Source organism: Scatophagus argus, chromosome 2 (assembly GCF_020382885.2).
Source record: "Scatophagus argus isolate fScaArg1 chromosome 2, fScaArg1.pri, whole genome shotgun sequence".
NCBI classification, from domain to species: Eukaryota; Metazoa; Chordata; class Actinopteri; family Scatophagidae; genus Scatophagus; species Scatophagus argus.
The window spans coordinates 16,148,224-16,161,240 of record NC_058494.1 but is presented as its reverse complement, the minus strand read 5'-3'; the positions used below and the strand labels follow the sequence as shown (position 1 = coordinate 16,161,240).

Sequence of the window (13,017 nt, the reverse complement as noted above, 5' to 3'; positions counted from 1 at the left end):
TAAGCCAGGTGTTCTATTTCATAATGCTGTTTATTCTCACAATTGGTTACATTGATAAAGTGTACAAATCAGTGAGCAGCAAACGGAAGCCAACACATCCATCTGTGGGAAATGTATGTTTGTTGTTGCTTATGTGTGAGTTTGACAGAGATGCTGGGAGTCCACTGCTGTCACCATCACCATCTTCCTTCTCCTCCACATTTTTACTCCTGTGAACTGTCCAGACCAACAGAGGACTCCCAGCTCTCTATGCACTGTACAAGGTGAAGATATATTCCTTTATCTGCCTTTTTCTGCAAAGCGGAGCTTGTTGTAGCCTTGTGAGTTAACCAGGGACTGAGACAATGACACAGAGTCAAGAGAGTTTACATGTCCCAACTAATAAAATCAGTATATACCTTTATAAAATAGAATAAATAAAATAAAAAATATTTCTGTTCAGTACATACAGTCGTTCTTTCTACCATCCAAGGGCATGCAAGGCTTTTTACGACTTTCCATTTCGCGAGATTAAAAGAATGCATAGATATTTGCTCAGTTAAATTCAGTATCAACTAAATTGACAACTGTGGAAATTTCCAATCACCTCTCCTCTCTTTTTCATTATTTGCTCTCATATTTTCCTTATCTACAACGACCTATATCAGTATTTTACACTTTGGCCATTTGGTGAGTTCTCAAAAAAGGCATTTCATTACAAGAAAAATAATAGAAAACTACAGACATTCAAAATGAAAACATAGCTTATAACAATGATTAATGCCAAATGTTACATCAAATGGATATTATGTACACACATATTCTGTCATTTCATTCACATTTCGACATCCTTGTGACAAAAGAAGGTGATGTGGCTGAATTTTCTCATCAGAATCTCAATTTCACTCCCAGTTCCTTCAAGCTATGCATGTTCAAAAGCAAAACATGGAGATAAACGCACCTGCAGATGTAATTCCATCGTTAGCTAAGCCACGCCCCCTGTAGTTACTGTTGCTATGCCTGTCAAGCTTTTCTTTCTCATATGACCCACATGTAGTTTGCGAAAACGGTGGCAGATTTACCATGAAACCTTGAAATAACTGTTCTTTGATTTCACACAGAAGTAAAGAAAAGGAGCTTCTCACTTCTATAACCAGGGACTACCAACTGCGGCAGATGAAGTGACAACTGTCGCGAGAAGATTTTAATCTGCTCATTGGTTAGCTAATTAAGCTAATGATAGTTCAATGAGGTGGTAGAGTAAACTTTTCTCTGGCTGATTTTTTAATGTCACTTTTCATGTATAAGGTGTGTTGAATGCAGATGATGACTGAAAATCATGTAAGAAGACGGAAGCTCAACCTATATGTTTCTGTTAGCCTCCACAGCAATTGGTGATCGATGTAGAAAACTGTTTTTGCTTAGCGGGTTGGAGCTACTTAGTCCTGGTATACATAACATAACGTAACACAACCCCGTTCGGTCACTTAATTTAACCAGGACAGATTCTAGATTTATGCTTTAATGTTCACATTTTCTAACAATGAATGTGTTTAGGCTTTTGGGTAAAGGACTAACTAATGTGTTGATCGATGCTAACTTTCTCAAACCAATATAGAACAGGACAGAACTGCTAACATTTCCCTTAACTCTAACAGTAGCATCCATGTTACAATGGGGAATACTACACAAAGGATATGCTATTAAGAGCCAAGTTGTTTACTCTTAAACTAATTTGTAAACCCACAAATACTGTTAGCGGTCTACAGTAAGCTAGTTAGCCTGGCATGCTAACAACTGCAACTTATGCTAGAGAAGAAAAACACACAGTTTAACCAATTCCCTACACTTTTTCTTGTGCTACTGGTTTTGTAAACAACACTGGACACATATGCAGCATTGGTTTTCCTACAGCGCACTTGCACAAGGGAGTAATCCAAGCTTGACAGGGCGGCCATGTGTATATACAATTCCCAAAATGTGATCAGACCATTACTGTTCAGTGGAGAGGTCAATTACAGAGGTTCAGTATTAATCTGATGCCCTCCATCCAAAAGACCTGCCAGGGGGAAAATGTGTTTGTGATTTAGTTGCAATAAAGGCTTTCACTGGTTATTACCACTCATACAAGCTTATCAGATATGTGATAATAAGGAGCTAGCAGTGTTGAACTGAGATTTGTGTGAGAAAAACTGAAGAAAACAAACAAAACAACAACAAAATTGATCTTGTGGCACTGATGAAAACAGTCATACAGCACAGAAACAGGCAATGAAAAACAGAGAAGGCGCATTCAAATGAACATAACCCTGGAGACAGACAGAGAGCAGCCCAGGAAAGTCCTATTAATTTGAGTCAGTGTGTCTCTCTGTTGGCTGTCCGGAGGCCGGAGGTGAAACCCGTCTCTCTCCTCCTCACCTGCTCACAGTTCAGATCTCAGCTGTGGACAAAATCATTGCCACCATACCCGAGGACAAAAACAAATTCCTCCAGTCTTCTTCTTCTTCCCATGATTCCTCTAGCAATTCTTGCATCGCCAATCCCTTTTTATTGGTGGACAGGAAGTCTCTGAGGAGTGATACTGAGGTGGTATTTAAAGGAATAATCAGTCATATTTTCCTCCAGCATGTGAATCAAAGAGCAGCAGCAGCAGCATGCTGATGTCTCCTTACGTTTGGAGAAGCAGTCTAGTACTTTTTTCCAGAGAGCAAAGGAGCAGCGGAAGGAGGGGTAACACTCTGCATCTACTCCTCCATTATGGCTATCATCTGTCATTTTCCAAGGGATGACAAAAGAATAAAAACAACACGTAAACCCCAAGTACATGAAGACTATTTCAGGTGAATGGTCACCACTCGTTTAGACCCTCCAGGCTGATTCTTGCACAGCTGACGAGAAAGAAAGAGTTAATGAATAAGTAAAAAAAAAAAAAATAACAATGTGGCTTCGGATTTCTCACCCCTTCAGTATCAAAAATTCATGCAGGATCAGTTGAACAGATTAGAGAGTGAGCGTGTGCAGACAGATGGCCGAATCTCTTTAGTCCGTAGCAGCTTCCTTCTTTCATTCGTTACATACTGATTTGAAAATCAGACATGATGGCTTTCATGATTATTTCCTTCAATTTACTTCACGTCACAGTCTACTGAGGATGATGAGAATGAGGGAGGGGGAGGGGGTGGCACTACAGACTAACAGAACAACTAGCTAAAAGAGAGAGGGGCGTGGCCAGGTGTGCAAGGTCATGCTGGCAGCACAGGCACAGACACAAATACAATTAGAGCATGGTGAGATAAGCAGTTTTGGCAGCATTGAGCTCACTCATCACACGTGCTGTGCTTTGGAGGAGCACTTCCTACTTCAGTTTTTGCTCTTGTCTCCCCACTCCTGTTCTGTGCTGAGGGGGGTTGAGCGTTACTTCTATGTACACCATCACCTTGAAGATGATCATTCAAAGGGTTTCTCTGTGCTTGTTCCTTCTTGATGTGGAATTAGAGTCTTTCTTCAACTCAATCATTTTGGGGAAACTGATTTGAGTTGTTTCTTAAGAGCTGATAAACTCTTGAGGTGAAAATCAAATTTTACTCCAGAAAAAGCGAAGGAACTGTGACAGGGTTTCCCAAACCCTGGGGCTTTGCTGTGTTTCCATGGTTACTTGGGCCTGTGGTGGTGACGGGTTTTGGCAGCGATGCAACTAGTTACCATGGTGATTGGGGGTTGTGGTAGGGGATTGGTGGCACTCAACCGCGGTTACTGCGGCAACTCTGTGACGGGTCTCTTGTGTTTGAGGGTGTCGATGAGAGACAGGACGCCTCTCTTCACGCTGGTCGAGACTCGACGGGACACCGAGTCACCTGGGGGAGACGAGCCGCAGGCCTTCTGGGAGGGGGGCCGAGCCACCAAACACTTCTGATACCGCAGCTGAAAGAAACAGAAGGGGACAAAGAAAGAAAGGGAGACAGAGAGAGAGAGAGACATTGTAAATAATAGAGAACTGCTGTATTTATGACTGTGGAGGTGTGTGTGAGAGTGAGAGAGGGAGGAAAGCTGGACTGATGCAGGCTGCTAGCTGTGATCAATAGTAATGACTGATGATTCTTGTCAGCATGAATCAGTTTTAGTGTGTGTGTGCGTGCGTGTGTGTCTGTGTGTGCGCGTGCACTTGTGTCCATATATTTCAACTTCTGATGTGTGATCAATAGCCCAGGCAGGAGTCAACTAATCTTGTGACTCACACAGCAGAGAGGGCAGAGGAAGACGAGTAATCTCCACTAATGGGCTGCATCAAGACAGACACACCACAGAGGGCATTCTGGGTTGTGATTATGGACATTATAATGATAAAATAAATGCATTATGACAGGTATTATGGGTTTGCTGTGCTCACTAATTCAATGTACATGTGTCGTCTTTGAAAATGTTTCCTGCAGGGCAGTAAACAATGTGTAACACAACGTAAAAAACACTTAACTTCAAACAGAAAATCTATACAAGATAACTTACAACGATGTCTTCTGTCAAAGATATTTGATGCTGAACACTTTATTTTGACATTTTAGGTGGCTTCTCTTGATCTGAATGCATGTTGTACAATAATAGCACTTTGTCAGAGGATGTCATTACAACCTGAATCAAACACATGGGCTAAAACAATCATCTGTCGAGACTGAAATGAAACAACAGGCTTTCACTTTCAGAAAGAGAGGCTCTAAATATCTATACCTCTCTGCACTTTAAGTGATGATGACCTTGGTTTAAATAAAATTTGCAACACTTATATTTTCTTCACAGAACTGATTACACACACTCCATTTGCCACAATCTAACATAGACCATAACCATAGATTTCTTTAGTTCTTAACTAACGTAGTCAGGGTTGGCTTGGTGTGCACGAGTCGTGTTATCAGCTCTATTTTTTTATTTGCTCCTTGATGACTCACCATACAGGCTGCCTGTACAGCCTCCGACACATTCCCAGCATTGGGCTCACACCAGAAGACGTGACAGTCAAAACGATGGCCGCCAGCGTCCATGACAAATGCAAACGTGTGCACGTCATGCCCAACACCCATGAAAGACAGGAAACGAACACGACACTCCACTAGCACTTCCTCTTCATCCTGGTCAGACAAATACATGTACGTAAGTGAGATTAATCAGAAAGTCATGGACATTTACGGTACACACATGGAATTTTTAGGATTTCTGGGACAGGGAAGAGAAGACATCACAAAAACAGAGCACTGAAGAAATAACATTTTCAAAGATCTGTGTGACTGAATGTTGTTAAGACTTAACATGCAGACTTAACATGAGCGGAGCTGTTCTCTGTGAGCTGCAAATTATTGTTATTATTTTATTTTTTTTGCAATTTTCAGAAATAAGCTAGGCTCTCTAAATAAAAGGATGGGACAACCCCAACAATGGCCTTTGGATGCTCTGCTGTATTTATCACCAATTAAATTCCACTGCCACAGAATGAAGGAATGTGCAGAAAATTGTTGATTTCAGCTTTAAGAAAAATGGTGGTTGCTTACTTTAGCTATGAAGGAGGTTGCATCAATAAATCCCATAATTCCAAACCTCTCAGGCTGAGAGGTTCAGGTTCAGTTTTTTCATATTTTATTTTCCCATACAGAAAACAGGGAAGCACAGAGTGAAGAAAAGCAGGGGAAGTTAGGGGCAGCAATTCTGCAAAGAAAAACGTGTGTCCGACCTTATCTTTGCTGATGGTGACAGTTGCATCTGCCACATTGAGAGCTACCGGAGTCCAGTCCTCTTTGTTGGAAGAACCAACTAAACTGTCAATAGCTCCATTCAGTATGTCCATGCCTGGAGCAGAGAAAATTTTAAATCACACCCAAAGTTAGACTATGAACATTAATGTCTCTGTGGACCTCAGGAAAACTAGCTGTACTTGAAGACACAGCTAATGAGCATCCCAACAAATTAACACCAGCATGTACTTGGCATCTTATTGCACATTGCACGAGTGTTTACTGACCTATTGGTCTGGCCACAGGCATCATTCCAAGGTAGAGAACCTGAAACTTCTGAACCAGCTCTGTCTTCGGTGTGGGGAACTCTGCTGGGAAAAAGTCACACATATATTACATCAGGGCTCAGAAAAGTATACTCTTAATTACATGTAAACAGCCAACGACGCACATCTAAAAGGGATTGTGCACCGTAGCCTGCCAGTTAACATTTGGATACTGACCATTATCTTGCCGGCTATCTGTCACAACACTTCTACATGTACTGTGTGAGATCTTAGCAAGGCTACTGACTGAATAATGTGATAAAGGTGATGCTGAGTGATTCTAGTCGTTAAGTTTGTTTGGTTGAACAGACGGCGGCAACAATATAATTCACTTTGCTATAAACATATGTTTTTATTCCTCCTACTGATTCAAGGAAGTTAACATGGGCTGTATGGGCTCATGGGTTGAATGTTGTCATTTTAAAGAAGACGCTGCTTCGGAATGGCACACTGGACAACAATCCCACTTCCTTACTCTGTAACTCCTTTTTCTCATGTCAGTGCTTTTTTAAGCACAGACAAACACTGCAGCTGTTTGATCTGACAAGTTGTCAGGATTCTTGCCAGTCTGTCCGACTGTTGCTGCGCCTCATGTTTTAGCCTTCAAATCACTGCTGTCCATTGCATTGTTTCTGGAAAGTACAAGAAAGTTGGTCTCGCTACAAACGACACCTCTTGTTTGGCTGCTCAAAAAATGTGAGATCGATCTGCATCTTCTGGCACATTATGCTGGTGTTCTGGACCACCAAACCCTAAATTTACAAACTGTAAACTGTTGAAAAGGTACCTTGTGGAGTTTTTGACCCCCAGCAGAGCTATAGAGCAATGGTTCATTTGCATTGTGCAGGTGCATGCACCCGATGGCCCAACTCATACTCATTCCTGTCAGAGTTTGATGCTATTCTACTGATTGACAGCTGACAGCAGTAACACACAGTTAAGTGCAGCAATCGGCCACAAACAAGATACATGGGCACAAGGCATATGAATGTAAACAAAAAGATTTAAAATATTTAAAAAAGGAAGGAAATGCCCAAGGACACACAGTGTTAACAGTTAAGTAGGTTTTACTTAAGTTTGTTTCTCCCCCCCCCGAGAGGAGAAAACTTACTAGCTCCAAAATTATTCATTAATTAAATTGCAACATCTCTCCCTCTTTTTCTCTCTTTCTCTCTCTCTCTCTCTCACACACACACACACACACACACACACACACAGAGTGGGGTACTATATAAATGAAGCCTACCTTGTAAAGGGAGATCCAGTCCTGCCTGCATCCTGTCCTGGAAAGAACCTCCTGCCATCGCTTTGGCATTCTTTCGCTCAGTCATTATCTGGAGATGAGAGGAAAGGGGGGGGGGGGAGAGAGAGGGGGAGAGAGAGAGGAGCAAAAGCACAGAAGCACAGTTTGTAAATGGTGTGTAGAAACAGAGCAGCATTGGTATACCATAGAAAAGACACAGGAGAGGAGGGTGAAGACACAAAGACAAAAATATGTGAAAATGAAAGAGGATGACAGAGAAATAAAGATGAAAGCGTCAACACAAAGGAGCTCAGGAAAACCTAAACCAGTTTCACCTCTGATACTGTCATGCTGTCAGTGCACTTCACCCGGGGAGCAAAGATATAGACACACAGTCACACTAACCAGGTCACACTCCTCTTTCCAAAACAGGGTAAAAACTCATCCTGCAACTCACAGGGTGCAATATACAAATGCAGACCCAGACTGACAAAAACAGTCAAAATCATTCACACACACGTCTGGAAGCCCAACACATAAATTATACATGTCCTCAATCAGAGAGTTTGTCACAGCAATTCTGTATCTCAGCAACCCCTGCTGTGACAAATTCTCTGTAGCTCCTTATTTATCCATATTTGTATGAAAAGTCTGTATTAAACAGACAGGATGTTCTATAATATAGGATGACTGTAAAATGTGGGACACTCAGCATCCATCACGAAGGATGAGAAGAGGGATAAATGGTTCTTTTTACACCTTTTTTTCTTTGAACAAATTACATTTCAGGAACACGCTTTGTTTGAGTGAGTGGTCATAATGAGGTATCTGTGGGTAACAGAAGTTAGTAAAAAAAAAAAAAAAGCTTTAAAATGCTACAGAGAACAGATTCCAATACCAAAATATGAGTCTACATAAATAAGAATTTTAAGATCTTTTCTGAAATTGAATTAAAGTTCTACAGCTATAAATGTGTTTTATAGGGACAAAGACAAAAGAAAAATCCCATTAATTCCAAGGGAGTTCAGTGAATAAAAACACAGTTTGAATGCTTTTCTTCTAATCCAGTTTGCATTCATCTGTATTCATCTAAGAGCGGGCATGCAGTGCAAAAAAAACTCTGTGATAACTACGTTTTGGTAGAAGAACACTTTGCAGGCTTTCAGTTTAGATGAGTTTAACCTTGTTTTGGACTTTTTGAGGACTGCTGAAACACTTCTTAGGTTGGGCAGTTCAATGTGTTGCGGGATGATATACTTTCTCACACAGCACCACAGCTGCAGGTGCTGCAGGAGTAAATGTTAAGAATAAATGTGTTGTTTTTGCTTTGGAAGTTTCACTTTGTAATATGAATTGTGATAATGACCATCAGCACTACATTTTCCCAGCAGATTCATCTTCATCCGAGTCGGTTTGCCAAATTCAAACTTGGCATTGTGTCTCTCGTCCCTCCTCCGGACTGAACCACTTACCCGGGAGCAGATCTCATGCAGGCTGGTGGCAATGGCTTTGGCTGGCGTGTCACAGCGGAACACATGACATTTCAGGATCCTGGTGTTTTTATCCCGCGCCACATATGCAAAGTCCCTGTGAGAGAGGAAAATCATAGGATCAGTGAAGACAGAGCAAAAACCAGCACGGATGAAAATGAGAGGAGGGTTTGTGGGACGAGTTTTGTGCACCACTTGACGACAGACAGATAATGAAGTAGTAATATGTGTATATTTGTGTGTGTGTGTGTGCGCTTAGAGACTGACAGCTCCTGGAGACAGATGATAGATGAACTGACCTTTATAAGTCTGATGAATACAGGACACACACACACATATATACACATACATACACATACACACATGTGCAGGTCGATGGACCCCAGAGATCAATAGAGCAGCGAGAAACAAGAGGGAGTTGAATGAGTGACAGCAGGGGGGAACTTTCCCCCTGGGCCCAATGGAGCCGAACCCAATATAAGTTGGCTGAATAGAAGGGACAACAAGAAGAAATAAAGCAGATGGAGGGAGAGGAATGAAAGAAAAATAAGAAGAAATACAGCTGTATCAAATTAAACCAGGACAGAAGACACACACACACAGATTTACGTCATTCAGAAATGCACATAAAACCAGTCTAAATAACTTCCTTCAAGCTGTGTGCTTCAATATATCATGCAATAGAAAAAACAGGCCGGAGGGTTAACAACATTTCTGAGCCCAGGCCCTAAGGGGGAAGCTCTCCCCAAAAGATTCCTATTTGTGTGTGTGCGCATACACTTAAAAAGGAATGCTTGTAGACACAGGAAGACAGAGGAGGTCACCTTCACTTCATACATCTGTGAGTGTGTGTGCACACACACAAAATGCCACAGTACATCAAGAGCCACTCTGAACATGAGATGCAGAGGAAATTAAACAATAAGGAATGACAGAGATGATGGAGAGATATCGTAGGGGGGTGGACGAATGAAAGGAAGGAATGTGTTTACCTCTCTCTGTGTCCAAGGAAGCAAGGGAGGAAAGGAAGACAGTTAGGCTAGTAGATGAAACAGAAAAAAGGAGATCCCCATTGTACCAAACACCCCTGCGAGGGGACGGGAGGCAAAGAGGTGGCAAACACAAAGGCACAGTCTGTCATCTTCTTCACCCTAACAGAACCGCTTTTCAAACAGCAGTGTATGCACGTGTGTGTGGGGGCTGACGGAGTGCAGCACAGGTCAAAGCAGCAATGCAGGTAATTCTTATGCACACTCAAACTCAAGGTAAAATAGAAAAAAATGATAGAAATTGAATAAGGAACGAAAGAAGGGGAGAATAGAAGGAGAGCAGAGCATATGTTTTGAATGGGTGCAATTAGTTTTAATTGGCTGCTGATGTCTTGTGGTTTCTAAACGAAATAAAAAAAAAAAAAACAGACTGGGAGTTTCTAAAAGCCACATAAAAAAAGAAGTTACAGAGAGGGAGAGTCAGAAGAGTAAAAATGTAACGACAGAACGGTGAAACACTGAGAAGAAATTCGGAGTGAACTGCAACAACGATCATGATAAAGACGAAAGCGTAAAGACGAGGGGAAAATAAAACACTCACATGAAGAGAGAAGATAAAAGTGAGAGGAAAGGGTGGGAGAGGGAGAGACAAAGGGAAGAGAAAATGGGGTGATATCTCATTTCGAATAGAATCTTATCATCATGCCGATGCCCCTGAAAATGTCAAGGTTGCTGTGGGAATCTGAAATCTCTATGGCGATAATATGTTTCATGGCACATGGGGAAAAGTGGTAGTGGGGGGAGGGCACTGGGGTACCATCCCTATACTGAGACAACCACTCGGGTCTATCGCAAAGGGTAGAACAGCGTGTGAGTGTATGAGCCACAGATGGAGAGCAATAAGAGGGAAAATCCCTGCTCCAGTCAGGTTTCCAACACCATCGTCCATGATGCATTTAAACAGTTCAACAAACAATAAGTAAATAAAACGGACAAAGACACACAGCAAATTCAACTACTGGTATTTCTGCACACATTAAACATTTAAAATAGAAAATGTGAAGGGAATTTTGGATGCACATTTCCTCTAAAGAAGAAAAATGTTTTACGTTTAATGTTTTGCTCCAGAACTGCCGCAAGTTATAAGTACCTCAGAGCTCCAATTCTTTTTTTTTTTTTTTTACAAACACCAGATCCAGATTAATAGATTTTGTCATGTATTCTATTTATAGTCAGCCACTCTCATTTGGCCACCCACCCAGAAAGCAAATCGCCACACATGCTTCGAATTTTTACCCTCAATTCCCAGAAAATTGTGACACCTCACACTGGCTGCAAAAATCAGCCAACAAACTACCTGCTAAACAACATCCCCCTACAGTGAGGCCTGATCATTCTTGTCTGTAGCTTATCTTTCTTTTCCTGCTGCTTTATAAAAAATAAAACCCCACAAGTGATGGTTCTAAAAGTAAAACAAAAAGAGGTAAAAAAAAAAAAAAATACTCACAGTGGTTTGTTTTGCTGTTTTGGCAGGTAATCCTGAGTACGGGATTGTCTTCAGACACCCAAACCATCTATCCCTGGTGATGCTGCAGGCATGCGCGCACACACACATACACTCACTCCTCAACCTGTCCGCTCCACACCCAGCGAGCACTAACCAAACCTCCCCCTCTGGCAGCTTCACTCCCCTCTCTACAGCCAAACCCCCCCTCCTCCTCCTACTCCCTTTAACCATCTCTCCTCCTCCTCCTCCTCCTCCCTCTGCTGCAGCCGAGGTATTCCCACTGCTCCAACTCTCTGCTATATGTAGATGTGGAAGGTAGAAATAAAGGCTAAGCATCCGGAAAGCATGCGTTAGTTTTATCTGACAGGGTAGTCTTATGTCATAAATACACGGCAAGCTGCACTGCTGCAGGTCTGCGTGTGTGCGTGAGGCAACAGAATTCTGCAGTTCGGCATATGCCAAGAGCTTTTAGCTTTCCCTCTTTTCCTGAGTGCATTCATGCCTGTGTGTGTGTGTGTGTGTGTGGGAGAGATGCTTGTGCCAACTCAAATAATACAACAGCTACCGACCTCTCTGGTCCACATCAGCCGCCTGTGCCTGATAACCTACATTCGGTTTCTCCTCACACATTCAGCGGCAGTGCAGAGCGCCCTTCACTGGTCGCTGAGAAGCATTACCGCACTGTGTTTGATAATTAATGAAGTTTCATATTAACCTTCATATATGCTGTGAAGCACATTTGCGTTTACCTAGAACTTCAGGCATATGAAACCTTAGAGCCGCCCAGACCAGAGACAGCCTACTGCTTTGTGCGACTTTGCCTCTTTTTTTCGCTGTGCTGAGCTCAGCTGAGGTGAAAGTGAGGGACAGATCACTCAGGTGGGGATTTGTGGTGAAAGAGAATAAAGCCTCTCTTCCATCCTAACCTTTGTGCTGATGAATTAATCTTTCATTAGCATCACTTCAACATCAATCATTAACTCCTCTCCTCTGCCTGTCACCACCACCACTGCCTGTCTGCTGCTCTCAATTGTTAGCTTGACCCTTTACTGAGTGTGTGTGTGTGAGACGCACCATTGACTTTATTTAGACTGGTGACTAATCTGTCAATTAAAATATTCAAAAACCTAAACCTAGACAACAGAAGCCTCACTGAGCTCAGACGAGCAGTTAACGACAGTAGAATTTCTTAAAATACTTACACTAAAGAAATATTAAAGATGATTTAGCGCGTCATGAAGTCACACAAAACGGTATTAGTAAGTTTTTATGTGGAAAAAAAAGCAACATGGTTGCCACAGTGACAAACCTGCCATTGTCTCGGCCAACGCCCCAGACCCGGATACTTGCTATTGGCTGAGAGTGAAGCACACTGCGGTCCATGGGGTCGACCAGGTTCAACATATTGTTTTCCAGCAGCAGGTACATGTCCTTCCCCTGAGCAAACAAAGACACACACGTACACAAGCACACACAAATTCTTCAGATCTCATCACACAAGCATGCAATACTTATTTCCTGAAGCTAAAGGGGGTACAAAAGAGTAATATTTTAAAAGGTCAAGTGCTTTCTTTCACTTGCCAATGAAGTGAATTGCCTGTGTGTGGATGCAAGTGTGTGTGTGTCTCTAAATAAATTATCAAACCTTAAAAAAAAAAAGAGGTGGTGTGAGATGAAAGGTTACTGAAAAAGGGATGAAGTCCTCTCTTTCTCTGCTCTGTCGCTTCACATTAAACACAACGACTGCAGAGGGAAAGACTTTCTCT

At 42.0% G+C, this 13,017-nt stretch overlaps 1 protein-coding gene across 7 annotated transcripts in view; it reads right to left on the bottom strand.

The window, feature by feature from the left end:
- Nucleotides 1-11: 11 nt before the first annotated feature.
- Nucleotides 12-13,017, bottom strand: part of apbb2b (amyloid beta (A4) precursor protein-binding, family B, member 2b) — a 43,621-nt gene continuing 30,615 nt past the window's right edge. For 6 of the 7 annotated variants that reach the window (XM_046413925.1, XM_046413960.1, XM_046413950.1 and 3 more), the window contains 7 exons: nucleotides 12,561-12,688; nucleotides 8,738-8,852; nucleotides 7,269-7,356; nucleotides 5,984-6,067; nucleotides 5,696-5,811; nucleotides 4,920-5,099; nucleotides 12-3,900 (listed from right to left, as the gene is read on the bottom strand). In XM_046413925.1, the coding sequence (XP_046269881.1) occupies nucleotides 3,730-3,900; nucleotides 4,920-5,099; nucleotides 5,696-5,811; nucleotides 5,984-6,067; nucleotides 7,269-7,356; nucleotides 8,738-8,852; nucleotides 12,561-12,688 (882 nt within the window). In that variant the 3' untranslated portion in view covers nucleotides 12-3,729. The remainder of the gene's footprint in view (nucleotides 3,901-4,919; nucleotides 5,100-5,695; nucleotides 5,812-5,983; nucleotides 6,068-7,268; nucleotides 7,357-8,737; nucleotides 8,853-12,560; nucleotides 12,689-13,017) is intronic. The other variant, XM_046413956.1, reaches the window with a different exon arrangement.